Here is a 19,581-nt window from a genome sequence, read left to right as displayed (position 1 = left end):
CGCCGGGACAAAGTTGTTTTCGCTTGGAAGAACTCTGCCTCAGGAAGGTATGTGTGTTCACGGCTCTAGCCGATTAGATTAGATAGTCAGAGGACTTGGCAAGATCACCGCCTGCTATTCGCTGGGAGGGACAACACACCCGTGTGACTGGTCGATCAGCTGATGAGAAGGCCTGTGGACATAAACAACACAGATATTCTCATTGAGGTCGCATGACAGTGTTGCCAAGGTGCGCTGCAAGGTGAACATTCGCATTACGATTATGTTGGTAATGGAAGCGATTGTGCGTTGTGCGCATCTGCCTTATTACCCTCTCCATTCGGAGCTAATGTAGCGCGTCGTGAAACTAAAGCGCGCCAAGAGCTTACAAGTCGGTCCGCGCAGCACAGCGCTACTGTCGGTAGTGCCGGCTCCTTTTTCTTCTAGAGTGTGTCCATGTATTATGTAACGATGGAACGGCCCTCTTTTTCACCCCAGCCGTGTGACTTATGTCCCAACCCCAACTCTACGCCGCGCTTTCGAAAAAGCCGCCAACAAGCGTGAGGTGCGCGAGCGCGGAGTTTGAAAAAGTCCGACTGGTGTTTCTGCCCGATAGTATGTATCCGGATAAAATCCGGCTGGCATCAAAAAGTTGACGGCAGGGGCGAGACTTGTCGGCAGAGTCGATTTAAAAGGCAGGCGGGCATGGCAGTTCGCCTCCCCCGCCCCGCGGACTCTGCCGAGCCACGCAGCCGGTGTTGCCGCGTGTAACATAATCACTCTCGCGGGCCACATTTAGCGGAATTTCGCCGGCTCCATCGGCCGGGGCAGGGCGGGGCAGGGCGGGGCGGGGCGCTCACGTAAGCCGCGGAGGAGCTCTCATGGTGTTCCGTTTCCTTTCCGAGTCTGTAAAACTTGATCTCCGCAAAGAATATGCACGCGCGCGCGCGCGTGTTTGTGTGTGTGTGTATGTGTGTGTGTGTGTGAAAGAGTGTGAGTGTGAGTGTGTTTTTCCGTGTGGATCCCAGAGTGCCGCTAAGAAAGTCTCGCGGATCTCTTACCCCTGCGACTTTCTGTTCCCGTGACCCGGCTGTGACTGTGACCCGCGTTGTGACGGGTCGCGCAGCCTAGCACAGTCACACACGCGCGCGCAGTGACAGGCGGTGCGTCGCGGTGCCGCCTTTCAAGGCGCGAGTAGAGTTTCGCCTAGACATCGCTCAAGTCGCGGGCCGCGTCGTTCGCGGACGTGGCGGACAAGTAAACGACGGGAACAACAGAATGTGGGGGAGTCGAGTCGAACGGCAGAATCCTAATGGCGGCCGCGCAGAGCAGCAGCGGCAGCAGCGGCAGCAGCGCACGGCCAGACATGTTGGGGCATCGTTTGCAACCTGCTGCGCCTTTGGAAAGAAGTGGGGGACGTTCGCACCCGGCCGGGATTTGAACCCCGGCCCGGCAAAGGTGAGAGCCCCGCACTGGTTTGAGGCGAGCGTGGCACGCCAAGGCGTGCCCGTGGCGCCGTTGCTGTGTTCAAATACTGGCAAGATCATCTCTCATGAAAACTTAATTAACTTTAGAAACTTCACCATTCTAAAGACCTCTGCGGCACTTCACAAATGAAACCATTCCCCCCCCCCTTCTCCTCTTCCTGCTCCCTCTCACGCGCTCCCCTCCATATCTCTCTCGCACAGTTCCTTACTTTTATGGCGCGACCACCCTAATTTCGCCTCTAAAGCCATTAGATGTGTGGCGTTTCCATATAGGGCCAACAAAGTTACGGAGTGCACACGTACCGCTCCCTTAGCCCTGCTCCTTCTTAGCCCCCCCCCCCCCCGGTCTTTTCTCTTGCCAGTTCTGCCAACTCTTTCAAGGGAATGTGCCGAGCGGACAGGCTGATGTAGGCAACAGCGGCGAGGGATTTTGCCTTCGGAGTTGTGGCAACACTGTTGCCAGGGGAGGAAAGTCGTCACGTTTTGAGCGAAATGGATGACAAGGTTGTCACGGACAGTGTTGTTCCCAGCCGTTCCTCGAAGCGTTTTCGTTACAGAGGCTGTAATGGTATGCAGGGAGGGGAAGGAGGAAGGGGGAGGAAGACAAACGTACAGCGGAGGAGAAGGAGAGAGAGAAAGAGAAGAAGGCCTCCAGGATAAAAGAGAAAGCTGTGAGTTTTGTGCACTTTCTGCCTGTGCTGCCTAGCCGTGCTGCTTGCTAAGCTAGCCGTCTCTTCCCACCTCGATTCGCTTGTTTCGCTCCGCCTTTGAAAACATGTGTTCTCGAAATTTGTGGCAAGTGACTATGCATGAGCGTGTCTGGCCGAGGTGCTACGCCACGCCAGCGGTTTCGAGGCTCGATAAACGAGATAAGCGAATTTTCCCTCCAAATTCCCCACCGCGTGCTGATTCACGTCACTTACTTTACACAGGCTTTGTGTGCCACGCTGCAGCACTACTCAGGGAAATTCTCGTGACAGGACGCTGCCATTTTGTAACTGTCATGGCTCCCCTCCCCTCTCGCCCGTCCTTTCCAAGGGCCTTGTTCACTTCCGTTAGAGCGTGTTGTATTCATTGATTTTTTTTTTCCTTTTTGTGTGTGTCTCTCCGCGCGCCATCCCTCCTGCTGTCAGCTCTAGACGGCCCTGCTTCGCCCTGCTCTGCCCATGGCCCTGGTCGCGGCTGGACGCGTGGTCGAGGTCGCAGAGTTTCGCCTCGAGGCCGACGTGGCTTGGCGTGGCATCACATCCTACAAATTATTAGAGCTCATTTTAATTGCCGCCAGATTGCATTAACATTCAGACCAACAAAGACGACGCCTGTCCCTCCCATGGCTAAACATTATCATGCAAATTATGTGTCTTCTAATTCAATCTCGTTCCGCGTTGTTTTTCGTTATCCGCGCGCGCACGCACTGCGCACACACTACAAAGAAGAATACTTTTCCTTCCTCCTCCCTCTATTTCTCCGTGTGTTTCCCTCTCTCCATGTGAATGCCCGTTTCTCGCCGTTTCTCGCGCTTGAGCCCCAGAAAGGGCGAAATAATGAATTGGCGGGTAATGAGACAGAATGGGATGGCCCGAATTTGCTGAATACAAATGGCTCCGACAGTGCAGTGAGCGGGCCGCATCGTCTCTCTCTGTCTCTCTCGATCGCCTGCGGCAAGCCGCATCAGTGCGAGAGAGACAGGCCGAAACCGACTCCGGCTGCATCGCACAATGGCCGGTCGTCGCGACTTCTTCGCGAGCCGTGAGCAAGTTTTCGAGCTCGCGAGGTACCGGGTGTAATCTCCAAAAGACGCAGTTTCCTGTCGGGCCGCCTTTCGACGATTTGAAACATACGGCGTGGAGAGAGAGAGAGAGGGAGAGAGAGAGAGAGGGAGGGAGGGAGAGAGAGAGAGAGAGAGAGAGAGAGAGAGAGAGAGAGAGAGAGAGAGAGAGAGAGGTCCTTGTCCCGGTTGGCGAGCAACGAACCCGAGTCGCTTTAGAGCCGATGCGCTCCCGGATAAAGAGGAGCTCATTGCAACTATCATCGAGGCAACGACGGCAACGGCTCAAATCCTGGTGTACTGCCGCGACTGCCGCGCTGCGCTGCCGAGCTCTTTAGAAGCAGTCCGAGTCTGTCTGTCCGCCTGTCGGCCTGTCCGCCTGCCCGCAGTGGGCGCCCGGTGCGATTTCTCATACCTGGCTGTATGGAAAACGAGCGGCAACCTTGAAAGTTGGCCCGTAGGAGGACACGGCGCGGCACCCGCGCACCGCCACTACGCCAGGCAGGACCCACACGAGCAGGACCCACAGCCAGGACCTACCGCGGAAACACGTTTATTGAGAAAACTTGCAGCCATAAAGGCCATAAATTGGCGGTATTACATGTCTGTGCGGAAGATGTTACGGGTAGGTGGCGGATGCGTGATTTACCGCCAACGCAATTTCAAAAAGCGCGCGCGCACCGCCTTCCTGATTTAGTGGCAATGAGCAGTACCCCTTTTTTCCGCGCGTATGTGAAACAAACGTTCCTTCTATCAAAGTTGCAGTGTAGCGTTGCCTGTCCTGGAGGAGGATTAGCCGAGAACTCGAAATGGATCGATTTACGGATTCGACCGCGGTCCGTCGAGGTGTGGTCAGTGGTCAGTAACTGAACCTCGACGGCGAGCACCTACTCTACTCACGCACACGGACATACACAGCCGAGGTGTAGGTTGCCTTGTGGTCATTTTTTTCGGTTCGAGTGATAGCGTGCGCAGAGCCAATGTTGGGTCTTTTCCGGGGATTTTGAAGTTGGAAAATATGGTATCGATGAAGACTGTTTGATTGTCAGTGTTTTCTGGTAAAGTCAGCTCGCCCGGCCGGGCCGGCCCGCCCCCGTTCCCACGTGATGCCTGACGTCAGCACGACATCGATCTCTCTCTTCACCGAAGTTTTGTCTCCTCACTGACAAAAAGTGCCGCGCATACATACAAGTTGCGACCCCGCCCGACCCGGCCCGGCCCGCAGTTCCTGTACTGAGCACTCAGGAAATTGTTTGGGACGAAAAGCTGCCCCCGCTGCCCCCTCCCCCGCCTTTCTCCAGGACGATGGGGCGGCACATATTTCAAATCGTAACATGATGCAGAGGCCGGCGGGGCAGGTCGCGCATCGACCGACCGGGCCCGGCCTTCAGGTTGGCAAGAAGCGTGCTGTATTGTGCCGAGGAAAATGGAACTGCAGCGTAGCCAGCACTCCGGGCCAAGTACTCCCATTCGCCGAGAGCACCCTGCGAACAGGCCACGCACGCCCCACACGCGTCGCACAGATTCGGCATTCCGGCCATTGGGACCCGCAGACTTGCGGCGGCCCGACCGACGGGCGTCAAATGGGGCAAAAGAACCTAACCCCGCCCGGCTAGGTTTTCCGGTCACACAGCGTCCACTGTTCAATTTAGAGGGGTAGCTTGTACCTTGCACGAAGGCCTACAGTCAGCTCGCTTCCTTGGGCGACGTCCTACATTGGAAGGCGTTTGGAGCACACACACACACACACACACACACACACACACACGGAACTTGGCAGGCTGGCAGCCCTATATTCACCGTAGCCCTTTTTAACGCTCGCCATATCCTCCCCCGCGTGTGTTTTATTCCTCATCTGTTTCTTCTTTTTCGTCTCTGTATTTTTTCCATGGATTCAAAGTTGTAACATATCACTACCCCCCTGCTCTTCCCTTCCCCTTTATCGTTATTGCTCTCTTTATGGCCTTGCGAGTTCTCCTTCCTCCCCATCCCACTTCAATATGAGCTTTTCCACCCCCTCACTTCCACACACTCACTCGCGTATCCACACAAACACACACACACACACACACACACACCCGCGCGCGCGCACAGTCAGGTGGTTTGTGTGCCCCGTGCATTCCGCCGCTAGTTCCGTTTATCTACCTTTCAAATTCCCCCCCCCCCCTTCCCCATGCAGGGGATCACAGCGCACTATCAATACGGCGTTATAGTGCAGCGCGATCAGCCCTCCGTATGAATCCATTTGCGTCGGCAAATACGCGGAGAAGTGAAGCAGGGGTGGCGGGCGGACGGGGTGGCGGCTCTCTGCTCTGATTGGCTGCGGACTTGGTAAACAGAGTGAGACGTGCGGGGGAGAGAGATAGTCCTGGCAGGTAGGCAACGGGGCACAATGCTCCACTCACTCCCACACACTCCGAGAGAGGGAGAGTGGGGTAGGCCCGGGTGTGGTCCGGAGGCGCATGGTATGGTGGGGTAGGCCGGCTCATGACTGCCGGCCACTGCGAGATTCGCAGCGCACACAGCCACCCCCGCCAGCCTGCCTGGCTGCCAGTCCTGCCAGCCCGGCCGGGCCGATGTCCTCCACGACGTCGTCGTCGGCGTCCCGATGGCAACACCAGTCGTATAATGGCCGCGAGGCGACCTCCTTTCTCGAACCTCATCCTCCTCTCGAGCCCTTCCCCCTCCCTCTTCTCCCTGACGTCGTGGCAACCACACAACCACCGCTTCCTGGAACAAGTAATGACAGTTTCCAGGTATAATCGCCTGGAATTGACTCTATCTCCGGCCTCGCAAACCGTCGCGGAGCGTCGCAGACAGTGTAATCCTTGCATGTGCCCTTCTCGGCCCCTCTGTCCGCCACATGGCTTGGCTGTTCCAAAAGGACTGTCCAAAAGGACTGTCCAAAAGGACTGTCCAAAAGGACTGTCCAAAAGGACCGTCCAAAAGGACTGTCCAAAAGGACTGTCCAAAAGGACTGTCCAAAAGGACCGTCCAAAAGGACTGTCCAAAAGGACTGTCCAAAAGGACTGTCCAAAAGGACCGTCCAAAAGGACCGTCCAAAAGGACTGTCCAAAAGGACTGTCCAAAAGGACTGTCCAAAAGGACTGTCCAAAAGGACTGTCCAAAAGGACTGTCCAAAAGGACTGTCCAAAAGGACTGTCCAAAAGGATTGTCCAAAAGGACTGTCCAAAAGGACTGTCCACTGGGCCGTTCCACATTATTATCTAACTTCTGGTAATTTACCGACAGTAAAGCTGTCGCGCGTTGCTTTACCTCCCAATCAAAATTCGGACGTTCCGTCGTGGACGGGGCAGACGGGGCAGCGGGGTCTGTTTTATTGGCCGTCCGTCCGTTCGGCTTGTCTCTAGAGCGTGAGAGTCTCGCCAAGACGCGGCGCGCTGATTCGAACCGGCCGGTCAAATGGGCCACGGACTAGGCCCGGCCCGCAGACCGGCAGTCCAGTGCAGTGGTTTCGTCGACCTGTCTCTCACACATGGGGCTCGTATGGGAATATGAGAGTGCAAATTTGGTCAAAATCTAAATTGTGCTGGCAACTCCTTTTGACCTTTCTGGCCCTTTTGACTTTTTTGGCCCTTTTTGCCCTTCAGTCCGAAAGAAGGGCACCGCGTCACACCGCTATACACGTGAAAGGGTCGCGGGTTATCAATCAAATCCCGGAATAATGCTCCCCATTTGAGTCGCGAGAGAGAAGGGAGAGGCAGGTGGGGCGGACAGAGACAGAGGAAATGGTTCTGGGCTCTGGGGTTGGGGTGGTGGGGGTCCCATTGGGCCCCATTGGGCCCCATTGTTGCCATCCATTCCGTTTCTTCACGTGCAGCAAGCAGTGGACTGATTCTAAAAGTGGTTTTCGTCGCTCTGTCTCTCTCGCACTCGTAGGCGCCCCGCACGGGTGCGAGAGAGACAACGCGACGAAAACAACTCTCAGTCTGCTGGGATAACTCGGCATGGCCGGCTCAAGCCCCGGTGGCGCTATGCACTGCAAATTGGAGTGTTCACTTCAAAATTGATGATAACGTACTGCCGCGTCGGGACTTGCCGGCAGGCAACGACGGCCTCCAGGCGAAAATTACGATTTCGCTGGTTTTTTTGTGCAAATAAGCCGCAGGAAACGGTTGGCAGAGCGCCGTTGTAGCGTTCATAATGATCCGAAAAGAACTCCAAAGACATAAATTCTCTTTAACCCTGGGCGTAGTTGCTGCGCGTTTGCCGCTGGCACACAGAGAAAGGCCCGCGCTATTTCTCATACGTGGAGAGTAAAGAGATGGATCTGATAATAAATTCGGACGGAAATTGAGAGCTTGCGTGCCGCGTTGCTCCGTCGTTGCCCTGCCTTGCTGCGTGCCAGATTCCCGGAGTAAACCTACCACCCCACGCTGCGCCGCACTCGCCACGCCCCGCGTGTATAAGCACAGCCAGAATCGAAATAACGTTCACCATTTGACAGACAATTAATCTGAGAAAGCATTAGTGAAAACAATGCGGGACAGCAGCAGCCGTGTTGGGGATTCGAACCCCCGTTTCAAGATTTGCAGTCCCAAAAGCATCCTGCGCTGCTTTGGGCAAGGGCCGCGGGTTGCCGGTTGAACCGGCATGTCGGGAATGCTGAAATTTCAATGCCGCGCCCGTGATTCTTATCGTGTCTGACATTCCATAATGGGATTCCAGTTTAGTTTGAGGCTTGGGACACAAATGGGGAGAGAAATGAGCTTACTCCGGATCGTTTTTTGTTTTTTTTTGGAACGCGTGGTGCTGCCACATTGTGTGTTTGTGTGTGTGTGGGTGTGTGTGTGTGTGTGTGTGTGTTCGCGCCTGCAGATAAGGCCGATAAGATGGCCATTGCGACCAGCAGGGAAGTCCCTGGACAGGAAATAACTTTGGGCAACAGCATGTAGGAAGCTCACGCACACACACACACACACACACCACTCGACACGCCATGGAGCTACTGTGCTCTTCGTTCCTCAGTCGGGTAACGACGCCTCTTACCTTACAGCTCTACTTGACTGTCTTTATGCTCGGACATGTTTTAGGGTCCGTTTCTGTCCGTCTGACTGTCGGTCTGCCTGTCTGTCTGTCTGTCTGCCTGCGTGGCGTAGAGTTTTGTTTATGAGCGGCCATCTTGTCGGGTGGCGCATGCGCAGTGTTGACAAACCCAGTCTCGGCATTGACGACTTTAGACGCAGCTGGGCAGTGCGTGGTGTGGCGCAGCGTGGCGCAGCGTGGCGTGGCTGCAGCGGTCCGAAGGGCCTTCCCCCCCGAACGCAATGCCGCGCTGTGCTTGACGGGCTCCCAGAAGTGCCTCACCATCTCCCCTGTCCGTCCCGCAGCTCCACATCGTGACCTGCAATCAAACGGCCAACCCTACCGGAGCGGAATCAACTTTGCGTTCATTTTGTTCCGTCAGTACTTTGGATTCCATCACCGTCAACTTCTTTCTGGAAACGTCCGTGGGGAGAGAAAAATCGCATATAAAGTTTTCATGGTAAACGGAAATTATAACTTGCGAACCCATCTAAACTTTTTCTTTTTTCTCTTTTTCGTGTTGGAGATACTTCAAAAAACTTTCCGCTGGTTACAGAAACGTTCATTCAGGTACACGCGAAACGGGGGCCGGGCGGGGGGGGGGGGGGGGAACGAGTGCTTCTGTTGTGTGTCGCGCACCACAAACAAAAACTTTTCCTCGGCAAAGTCATTCCCAGCTTTAGGAATTCCTCCAAAGTCCGTAAAGGAGTAAAAGAGAAGGAGGGAGAGAGAAGGGGAGGGTGAAAGGTGGCGCGCGCGCGCGCGAGGATTAGGAAAGGATGACGGCTGGCTTGTCATTTACCGTTCGTTTACCTGCATGTCATTCTCATGTCCCGAGTGCGCGGGCGAGCGCGTGGGTGGCTGGCTCCTCTAGCCTCACTGCCCTCGCGTCGAGCAGCGCGGATCAGCGCGAAGCAGCGCTGTTTCGAGAGAAAACTATGCAAACAGGACTGTCGTCGAATTAATTGACTCGCGAAGAGTGGGTCGGTGACGTCGCTTGGAAGTGATTCGCCTCGTGACAGCCAAAGCCCGTACACACACACGCGCGCGCGCTCGCGTCGCCGGAGGCAAAGGCAGAAGGGTACTACATAAAAGAAAGGGATCGCTCTGCATCTCTTTCCCTTCGTCCGTAATTCAGTTTGTTGTTCCGCGGGAAAGACGAGAAATGTCTCTTATCCGCGCGGGGTGGCCCTCTGCCTGCCCGGCCTGCCCGGCCCCGCGCTGCTTAGGCCGGAAAAGGCTGCGCACTGTGAGGGGAAAAATGGGGCGACGATAAATTGAAACCCTCTCTCTGCGAGTGAGTTTACTTCAGTGGATGCTTTCAGTTAAATTCGCCTCCTGCTTGATGTCGGCGCCATTCTCACACGAGCGCCTTTTCGCTGCGTCTCCAGCAAAGCAAAGGCGGCGGAGAAAAGTGCGCCTTTTTCCAGCCCTCAAAACGCCGCCACCTGGAAGTACCCATAATGCAACGCCTCTTGATATGCAAAGCAGGGAACAAACGAGGCTTTCGTCGTGTGTGGCGCCGCTTCTCCCGGAAAGTAGGCGACCTGTCGAACATAACAGCCCCCTCCACACACACACTCACACTCTCACGCATGGACACAAAACACACTCGACACTCTGTTGGTCTTCCCCGCAAATCGGATAGTCGAACTGATGGAATTGGCGGCGACACCCAACCCGACCATTTTCCCGGCCGCTCTTAAAGTGTCGACTTTCTATCGAGCTAACTTCTTGTGATTTGATACGAAGCGGGGGGACGGACGCAACCCAAAGAAGGGAAGTTTTATTATACATCCCCACTCCAACACACATACACACACAGGGAGGGCGGGGGGAGGGGCGAGTGAAAACTCAAATACATACATAAACTACAGTAATTCTCTTTGCCTCTCCCTCTTTCTTGCTCGCATTATCGTTTTCCTCTTTCGTCCCCGAGTTTCAAGTTCGGAGCGCGCGCGCCCGTCCGTTCTGTTGCTCCTCCGCCGTTCGGGTCGGTTCGGCCGTTCCCGGCGGCGCTCGGGCTGGCTTCGGGCGCGCTTCGGCTCGGCGCGCCGCCTTCGTGCCGCCCGACCGCTGGCCTAGTTCGGTTATTCAGTCTTCGCGCGCCCGCCTTCCCCGCCAGACGTGTGTTCGTCGCGCGCGTCTTTGCGCTCCCTCGTTGCGTCGCTCTCGTCGGCGACTCGCTGCCACTGGATACACGGATTTTACCAACAGTGCTCTTGTGAACCGGAGGGATTTGGCGCAAAGCCGGTGCCCTCGTGACCATCAGTGTGTGACGTGCCAGTGTGCCGGTGCCAGTACGAGTGTCAAAACACTTGGAAAGCCACCGGGGTGCGAAACCCGTGTGTGCGTTGTGCGACTGTGTCGAATTGTGCAACAGCCCTCCTGAGAGAGGCTTTACTCTGGATACCCCGACTTGGAATACCGTTTCTACGCCGCCTGCAAGTGGATTGTGTTGTCAGTGATGCTAGTTGGATGGTTTTTGGTGTCTCCCGTGTCGCGTGGAGTCCAGTTTGTGAGAGTGTGAGTGTTTTCAAGAAATGTCAACCGCCGTAATAGACTACATGTACGGTGAAAAAGTGGGACCTTATTACGGATATCCTCCTCGGAACCAAAATCAGGTGAGAACTTGGAACTTTACACACCCATTTCCCAAGTCTGGTTTCCCCTGTGATGAGGTCTTCCCTGCCGGCCGGGACTTAGCCTGTGCCGAGCTCAGAGGCCGCTCCAACTTGAAGTGCCATGAGTAAAAGAAAATGATGCATTGCGAAACTCTGCTGCTTGAACCTCGTTTTCAAAGAGTCTCATGCTCTCCTCTCGGACTGCGGGGGAATTCCAAGCAAAGAGAGTCTCGCTCTGCCAGCCGAGTGTTTCGCTTGCATCGACCGGCCGGCAGGGACCGCGAGGACGACAAAACTTGTCGGACGATTAGGAAGATTGCCTCGCGTGAGTTGGGCTCGACTTGAGTACGTCTTTCGATGGACAACTAAAAATAAATTCTTGTGTTCTGTATCTCTTTCCATAGTACTAACACTGTCAAAGAAACAGTCATATAGTCGTGACAAATATTTTGAGCGAGGAGTGCTTGATTACACAAGTTTCGGTAGGGAAGGCTTTATCCCCCTACTTTGAGTGTAGTTGCTAGTTGGAACCCCTAACTTGAAACTTGAAGTTTCTGCGACAAAAATTTGGGCCATGATGGCATTGGTTTTATGGGCACCCATATTTCGGTGATAAAACCTACTTCTCCCGAAACATGGTCCTGACCACGACTCTTTCGATCTCACAACAGCCTTGGTTCCTGTTACGACTATATGCGGTTTTCTGAGACCACCAATCTCTGGCCCAGCTAGTTTAGTTCAAGCTCTGACCGACGTGTTGCCTACCTCACTGGAGCACTAGTACGTGGTCGTTGTGGCTGCCTCATGCACTAGACAAAGGGATCTAAATAGGTAGTTACAGCAACGCCATTATTCCCCAAATTTATATTTTGATCGAAAAATGGTATCTGCCCGCACTATAAAGTATTGTTTCAAATTGATTTGTGGCCTCATGACCGTGCATATTTCATCAGGAAGGGTGCGGAATCCGTGGTGGTGCTGCTGACCCGGCCAAGGGTTGGGTGCTACTGTGCTGGGGGCGGGGCGGGGGGCGGGCGGAGGCGGGGCGGGGGCTGCTGGGGGCGTGCTGGAGGCGGCGGTCCCGAAAAGGGGCGGTGGGCCCGCAGGCTGTGCAGGGCAACAGGCCGGACACCGCCACCCCCCACCACCTCGCGGCACGCGGCCGGCGCTCAGCTGCTGCTTTTGCCGAGTTGTTCTTTGCGGACGACTCACGCACTCGATTGACAGTGCGGTGACGGAGGTGATGGCGCTGACGACACTCCGGCCGGCCGATCTTGGTGTCATCTCCGAAACGGGTGACGACACAAGCCCGGCCGCCCCGCCTCGGCCCGGGGACATCACTCTGATAAATCAGGCTCCCCGTTCTTATCGACACCGTCGTTGGACGCCTCGGACGGAACTTTCCCCCCAGCAGTCACCACTTTGTTCGGTGATAACTGTTCGCCTTCCTTTTTTTCCTGCGGAGTCTTTCCTAGAAACCAAGCCTCATTTACTCCGCGCGCTTTCAAAAACTATTGTTTTATTTTACGGTGTGTGTGTGTGATGGTTGGGGGAGCTGCACGTGTGCAAAAGTTGCCCGGTGCCGATGGGGGGGCGATGCCTCACCCACTCGCAGAGAGTGTGACGAGAGCGTGACGAGCGTGGCGCGGGGCGTGACGAAGCGAAAACAGGACAGGTGGAAGGGCTTGCCGGATTTGCCGAAATGGGGCGAAAGTGGGGCCACACGGACGCCCCCTCCCCCGCATGTGTGTGCCATGGAGGCCCCCCCCCCCCCCCCCCCCCCCCACCCCCGCGGAGACTTGGACGGACAGTCCTACCGCCGTTTCCATGAGAAACAAGTTCTGAAAGGGCGCTGAAAAAAATGGGGAAGGGGAGGGGGAAAACTTTGTCGGTGTCATGGCGGACGCACTTTGGCCTTCGCTCGCCGGGATGGTGTCATGGGGAGTTAGCTGCAGTTGACGTCGCTTTCTGTCTCTCCCTCTCTCTGTTTTTGTTTTTTGCTGTTTCCCGCCCCCGCGTCTCATTGTACCTGCCTCTTTGATCGCAATCACTATGCCGTGAGATTCGGTCGTTAAAGGAGAGCACATTTATGCTGAATCACGATGTGCCCTGCCGTGACGTTCCTTGGCGTGACGCGCCGTGCGCGCCGTGACGCGCCGTGACGTTCCCTGCGATTCGATTCGACGTGAGGCCGACCGTCTCTCTCCATTTATTATCGGCTGTTTGCCAGCCGTAGAGCTTGTAGAGCCCACTTCACGTGACGCGCCTCTTTGGTTTCCGTGTTCATCGCCGTGCTCACGTGTGAGTCTGCCTGCCTGTCCGTCCGTCCGTCCGTCTGAGTCAGCAGTTCCGCTCCTCCTCGGGCTTCCCTTTTCTTGCCCGTTCCCTGCTGAGCACTGCTGAGTAAGGAAAAAGCGGCTTTTGGAAACTCGTTACGGCGTTACAGCCACATGTGCAGGAAGACCAGGAGGGTAGCCGCTGGTAAGCCACCCGTCGGTACTCCTGGACCTCGCCTCGCGCCTCGACGCTCTGTGGCGTTGGACGCTTGGTTGGACGTTCTGTGGCGCTCCGTGACGCTCGACGCTCCGTGACGCTCGACGCTTTCAGTGAGGCGCTCTCTGACGCTGTTTGATGTTTGATCGATACGGACACTGTACACCGCTTTGCAAGCCTTGACATATCGACTCATGTGTGGCGGTGGCCGCGGACGACGGGGTGGTCGGTCACGACACAAGTTTCGCTCGCGACGCGGTTTTTTCTAGAGGGCGGTGGAATTTCTGCACCGCATGTTGCGATCGAAGTCGCGGTAAAACATCCCCTCCTCTCTCTCTCTCTCTCTCTCTCTCTCTCTCTCTCTCTCTCTCTCTCTCTCTCTCTCTCTCATTCTCTCTCTCTCCCATTCCTTTCTCCCTCCCACCCTCAGTGTCCCACGCCTTTCGTCTTATCGAGGTGTTTGCTAAGCAGGCGACGTTGCCGAACAGACGCTCACCTGAGAGGCGGCCGAGGCGACCTGGCAGTGTTTTCCTCTTTATCCTTTATCCGGCCCAGGCTCAGTCGCTGGAACGAAATACCGACCTGGCCATCTGTTCTTCTTGGCGATGATAGCCCGGCAAAGGCTGACCTTCAGATCCTCTCTGATACAGAGTGATTTCGGGATGGGGGGTGGCGGGGCGGGGCGGGGCAAGGAACCCCCGAGGGATACCCGCCTCCAGGCAACATCTGTTGCACCCCATTACCTTACCTGGAACTAACCTAGGCCACGCATGCCATATCCATTGCCACCTGCTGGCGGCCAGCATAGTAAGCATTCACAAAGACAGTCCGAAAATGGATGCAAGTGGTCTATAAATAGAGATCGGACGACGTGGACCTCGCGCCCTCGCCGGCCTCGCCCCGCCGCGGACTGTCGCAGACTCGGTCGCAGACAGCCGTAGACTCGGCATTCTCGGTGTTCCTGTTCTTGTGGGCGACGGCTTGGGAGGGCACAGGTGGCCACCTCGGCCCTCTTATCCCCCGCCGGGGCCGAGGGTCTCATCCTTTCGAGTTTTCTTTGTTTTTGCCATTAAAGCCCCCCCCCTTTTCCACCCCCGTTCCAATCCCCCCGGGTGTCTCATTATTATTAACAGCAGCACGTGGACGACAGACGGCAACGCACAAGGCAACGCACAGCCGGATATATTGCAAGCGACGTTATGAAGTTATTACCGGTATTACTTTCGTTATTTCTCGTCCGGGCGGCAGCCTGCTTCAGGATTGGCTTTTCCACCGAGGTATCACCCGGGAAACGGGGAGCTGACCCCGAGCCGCTCTCCGGCACCTTCTTTCCCCGCCAGGGAACTCTGCTGTTGCTGCAACCTTTGCGGTTCCTTGCGGTTCCTTGCGGAGGCGTCCCCCCCCCCCCCCTCTTTCAGCCTTGCAGCCTTTCAGCTTACTGGTCTCAATGCCGAGCTTGTCGTTGCGACAGTCGGTTGCCCAGGGAAACGACGCCGGGGGGGGGGGGTCAAGACGCAGAACGCCACGCGGCCACGCGGTCGCCAGGTGGTCACAATAGGGGTCACAAGCGGTCGCAAAAGCCCTCGTGGTCAGCAGCGACCCCGAACGCCCCCCCCCCTTTTTTGCCCCCCCTCCCTCACTTACCCACTCTCTCATCGCGCAATAATTTGCATTCATAATCTCGGGAGGAACAATGAATGTCGATGAACGTAAATCGAAAACGGAATATACTGTAGGGCGCGACTCTGCAGGACGATCGTCTCGCCGTGGCATTGCTTTGCCGCGAAGCCCGAAAGGCCCGAAAGGAGAAGGGGACTGGGGGAATGGCGGAATAATGTGCAGATAAAGGTAAAGTGGGGCAGCCGGGAGGGAGGGGGGCGGCCCAGCTGTGGACCGATAGTGTGCAGCACTTGCCACGTTCGCCAGAACGCACTCCGTTTACGTAAAAGTAATGGGTTGGGTGGACCCAGCAGGCTCAAGGGATGTCATAACCATTTCCAAAAAAAATTTATAAAATTAAAATTTTTTGTCAGAGTATTTCCTCGAGAAGTAAATGTTAAAACAATGTGGCTGCACTGAAAAAAACAGTTGGATGGGTCAACCTCATAGTTGGACACGGTGACCAACTCGGGAGGCTATATTTGGGACATCCAACTAGTTGGCTGCGGTGTCCAACTAAGATGGATGAGGTGAGTCGGTTGCTACAACCAGGTCAGTTGGTTGCCACGTCCAACTCATTGGTTGCTACAATCAACTCGGATGGCTTCGTTGACACACGAAAAGAGGATCCGTCGCCCAACTGCATAGCCAAAAATTATAGCAAAAATGAATTTTTCAATCTTCCCTTTGTATGCTTTCCTTCCCCCTCCCTTCGCATCGTTTCGTATGCTCCTCCTCTGCTCCTCTCACTTCGCCACCTTCCTCGACGGCGGCGAATGGCTTTTTGTGCTGGGATTCGAACCCAGGCCGTGCTCGTGAGAGCTCACATGCCTAACCACTAGGCCACCACGCCACGCGACGGCTGGAGGCTCGGCGGACGAGCAGATGCTGCGGCTGCCGGGCGGGCGCGCGTGGGTGTGGTGGGGACAGGGCATGACGTGGGGGAGGGGGGTGTCGGTGTGGCAACCACCCGAATACTTGCACCAACCACCCAGTTGGACGCAGCAGCCAACTACCTTACCCTCCCCAGTTGGATACTCTATCCAACTGGGGATGGACTTGCCATCCAGCAGAAGGTTCGACCAACCAACCGACTTGGATGGACCAACCTCAACCCCGTTATCCAACTATTTGCAGGTTGGCCTAACCAACCATTTTTTTCAGTGTGTGGCGAGAGTTTTGAGAATTTCCTTTGTGTCTGACAAAAGAACACAGGCGTTAGTGTTGAGTAAGCCTGGGACGAAACCGGCGGACGAAACAGGGCTGCCAACGAACGCCCGTCCTGGAAAATAAATTGAAAAGTTCAACAAAAAGAAGATTGCTTTTCTTGAGTAGGCAGCAGGCACACTGCGAGGAACTGGGACGCACGTCCCTTTCCTTTATTTTTCGAAGCCAGGATGGTATGCCAAAGTTGGCGTTTTTTCGTCGCTGCTTTTTCCGTGGTCCCCTTCCGCCCCTTACGCACACTTTGCTATGCAAGAGTCGCACATGGCACTTAGTTTTGACAGTCACAACAAAACTCATTCCCTGCCAGGATAAATGACCAGCGCTTACATGCCGATTTCTCTGGCCTCGTTTTTTTTAGCTGTCGAAACTTGTTTTTTGAAAGGAACTTTTTTTCCTTGATTGACGAACAGAGAGTCTTCTCGTTCCGTCATTTTGAAAACGAATTTCGGACGGCGATTGTAGTGTAATTAAAGTTTCTTTTACGATTATTTCTCACTCCTTTGATTGTCGATTAGGTGGTGGGATAGCCACGTTTTTATGGTGTACCCGGTGATTTCCCAGGATCGTATTGTTCTCCTCCCCCCCCCTCCCCTTTCCACCTCTCCCCAGTGCTGTCCTACTCTCCCCCTTCCCTCCCCTCTCTCTTCTCGTCTCTATCTCCTTCTATCTCTCCTTCTCCTCTTCCCGACATTCGTGGGCCGCGCGCTGCGATGTCTATCTCCCAAACATTAACTTTTACGAAACGACTTGCGCGGAGTAATGCGAAAACTAAGGATATTATCATATTTATTGATCCTTGAATCGCGATTAAAAGTTTGTCCCATTTATATTGCTGACTCAGTCCGCGCTACGGGGGAGGTGGAAGGGGGAGTGGAGAGTTTCACCTGGAGAAGTGAATCGGCAGCGTGGTGGATAAACAAAGCCTGAAAGGGGTCGTGAGAAATTCTTCTTCGCGTGTATTTCATTGGCATGTGAGTGCTCCAGGCAGATCCAGGCAAACTCCAGGCCAGCCAACCCTTGACTGTCCAGTGAGCCACCTTGCCAATCGCCGAAAGGCTGACGTGACCATTTCTCAACAGACCTAACCTCCTTTATCGCGAACGGCACTCCCGAGCTCTCCTTCGCCGCTTCCACCTTTCCTTTATGTCTCTCCCTTTTTCTCGACGGTTTTCGCATGCCGCTGTTATCTTTCCCTCTTTCTTTTCATATCCCCCCCATTTTTTTCCATTCCAATTCTTCTCCTGCCGGGAGCACTTCTGCAAACGGCCATGAAGGGAGCGAAACAAAACGTGGTGGAAGAAGAGCCACTCTGAAATTTGGTTTCTTTTTCCAGCGTTTGTTTTTCTCTGTTGGCGGGTCTTAACAACGCTGCTCGCCTCCCGTTTTTTTCCGCTGAACCATGAAAAACTTCCGCCTGGCACCTTGCTTCAGAATCGACAACAACGTGCCAAATAAATGCGCATATCCCAACAAAGGCGACATAAAGGCACAAAAAAAAACAAGCTTTAAAAAAACACTCTGAAAACACCACGAGTTGTGGTATATGCGTGCGGCGTATATTGCGCAACTTTTATGCACATGCGTCCTTCGTTATACCGAACGAGTCCCGCGGACGCCACGCCGCGCCACGCACCCCAACTCTGTGCAGAATAATGAACAAGTTTGCGAAACCGTTATGGGGGGGAGAGGGGGCATCGGCTCAGGCAGAACCAGGGAGATGTGTGGGGATTATTTCAGCCTCGGAGGATCAACTACTTCTTTCGCCCGGGTGGTGGGGCACTAATATGCGACAGGTGCAGGGTCTGCAAGTCCGGCGAGGGCTGCGCTGGGCAGTGCGGGCACCGAGGCGGCCACGGCCAGCCGGCCGGTGGGTGGGTGGGGCACGCTGCTCGCACGCTGCGCCCCGACCATGTAATGCCCCGAGAGAGAGGAGAATGTCTCAGGGCTTTCGGGGCAGGCCGGACCCGTTACATTTCCTGCTGCCAATCACTGCGTTGCCCTGCATGTGCACCGAGGGAGAGAGGAGAGAGAGGGGGGGGAGGTCTGCGCTCCTTTACAGGGGCTTTACCTCAAAGCTAAACTCATAGCGGGGCCGTCCGGGAGCGACTTAGCTCCCCCTCCTTCCCGTCTTCTTTGTTGCAAACCAAGAGATTCCCCCCCCCTTTTCCCCTTTTCCCCTCCCCACGTCCTCATCCACTGATTCAGTGCGTCGTGTATTTTCGCTCTGGAAATGAGACAGCGTCAACTTTCCTTTTGTTTAATTTTTCCTTTTATTTCCCCGAGAAGAAGGAGGAGAAGTAAGTGGCAGGCCTGACATTCCTCTCTCGCGTTTTTCATCATTTACTGTTGTTTCTGTTTTTGTTGTTGTTATACTTTTTGTTTCGCTATCCGTTTTATTTTTTGTATTTTTTAACGTGTTTCCCCGTCCACTGGCGAAGTTATTTAATGCGTTCCTTTCTTCGTTACCCCTTTCGGGGCGAAGCGCGAAGCGAGGAGCGAAGGTGGAGCGCGGAACACCCAGTGGCACCCGGCAACAGTCTCTCTTGCTCCCCTACGGCCCGCTCCATGAGTGCGAGAGAGAGCGACGACAGCACTGTTCGGAATCAGGGAGGGCCCTCCCTCTCGCCACTGTGTCGGCTTGCTGGCTAGCTGGCTGGCTGGCTGGCTGGCTGACCGCCACGGGAAGTGATTGGGTTCATCGCTTTCCGGTGTGTCTGGGCTGTGCGCTAGGAAGCACCACCAAGCCATGGACGACGGCGAGGTGCACTTCGAGGCCGTCGTCGGGGCCCTCGGCCGGCGAGGCGCGGGGGCGGCACTCCGCGGACTCGCGATACCGCGCCCACTAAACGGCACGGCGTGGCGGCCAATGCGGCGAATGGTCCGGCAGGGGGCGCCCCCGCAGCCCCCGCAGCCCCCGCAGCCACCGCAGCCACGCCACTGCAACTAGTGGTGCGTACAGTAGCACTCGCGGTCGCCCACTGCACCCAGTGTGTTCTGACTGCGGTGGCACCCAGGAGCGGATCCAGAGATGGGTTCAGGGGGGTGCCAAGTCGCGAAAGTGGCCCACCTTTCAGGCGGCTTCGGCTGCTTGAGCTGCGAGAGGTCCAGAGCGATGAAGCGCCGCGCGGAACCAACTTGCTGCCACTCAGTTCGCGGGGTGCGAACCAGCAGTGCAAAAGCAGTCCAAGAGGCACACGAAGAGTGTGGTGGTGTCGGGGCGAACACGAGTCTCGAGTCTCTCACAGTCTCTCGCAGAGAAAGCTGTGCGTTGCGTTAGCGGTGCGTTAGCGGTGTCGGG

General features: G+C 55.5%; 1 protein-coding gene across 3 annotated transcripts in view; it reads left to right on the top strand.

Moving 5' to 3' along the window:
* The first annotated feature begins 10,365 nt into the window (after positions 1-10,365).
* LOC117654355 (TOX high mobility group box family member 4-like) overlaps positions 10,366-19,581 on the top strand; it is a 28,301-nt gene continuing 19,085 nt past the window's right edge. For all 3 annotated transcript variants that reach the window (XM_034400953.1, XM_034400952.1, XM_034400954.1), the window contains exon 1: positions 10,366-10,904. In XM_034400953.1, the coding sequence (XP_034256844.1) occupies positions 10,824-10,904 (81 nt within the window). In that variant the 5' untranslated portion in view covers positions 10,366-10,823. The remainder of the gene's footprint in view (positions 10,905-19,581) is intronic.

Source organism: Thrips palmi, unplaced genomic scaffold (assembly GCF_012932325.1).
Source record: "Thrips palmi isolate BJ-2018 unplaced genomic scaffold, TpBJ-2018v1 HiC_scaffold_10, whole genome shotgun sequence".
Classification (NCBI taxonomy): Eukaryota; Metazoa; Arthropoda; class Insecta; order Thysanoptera; family Thripidae; genus Thrips; species Thrips palmi.
The sequence above is the reverse complement of the archived record's forward strand: the minus strand, read 5'-3'. Positions and strand labels throughout refer to the sequence as shown.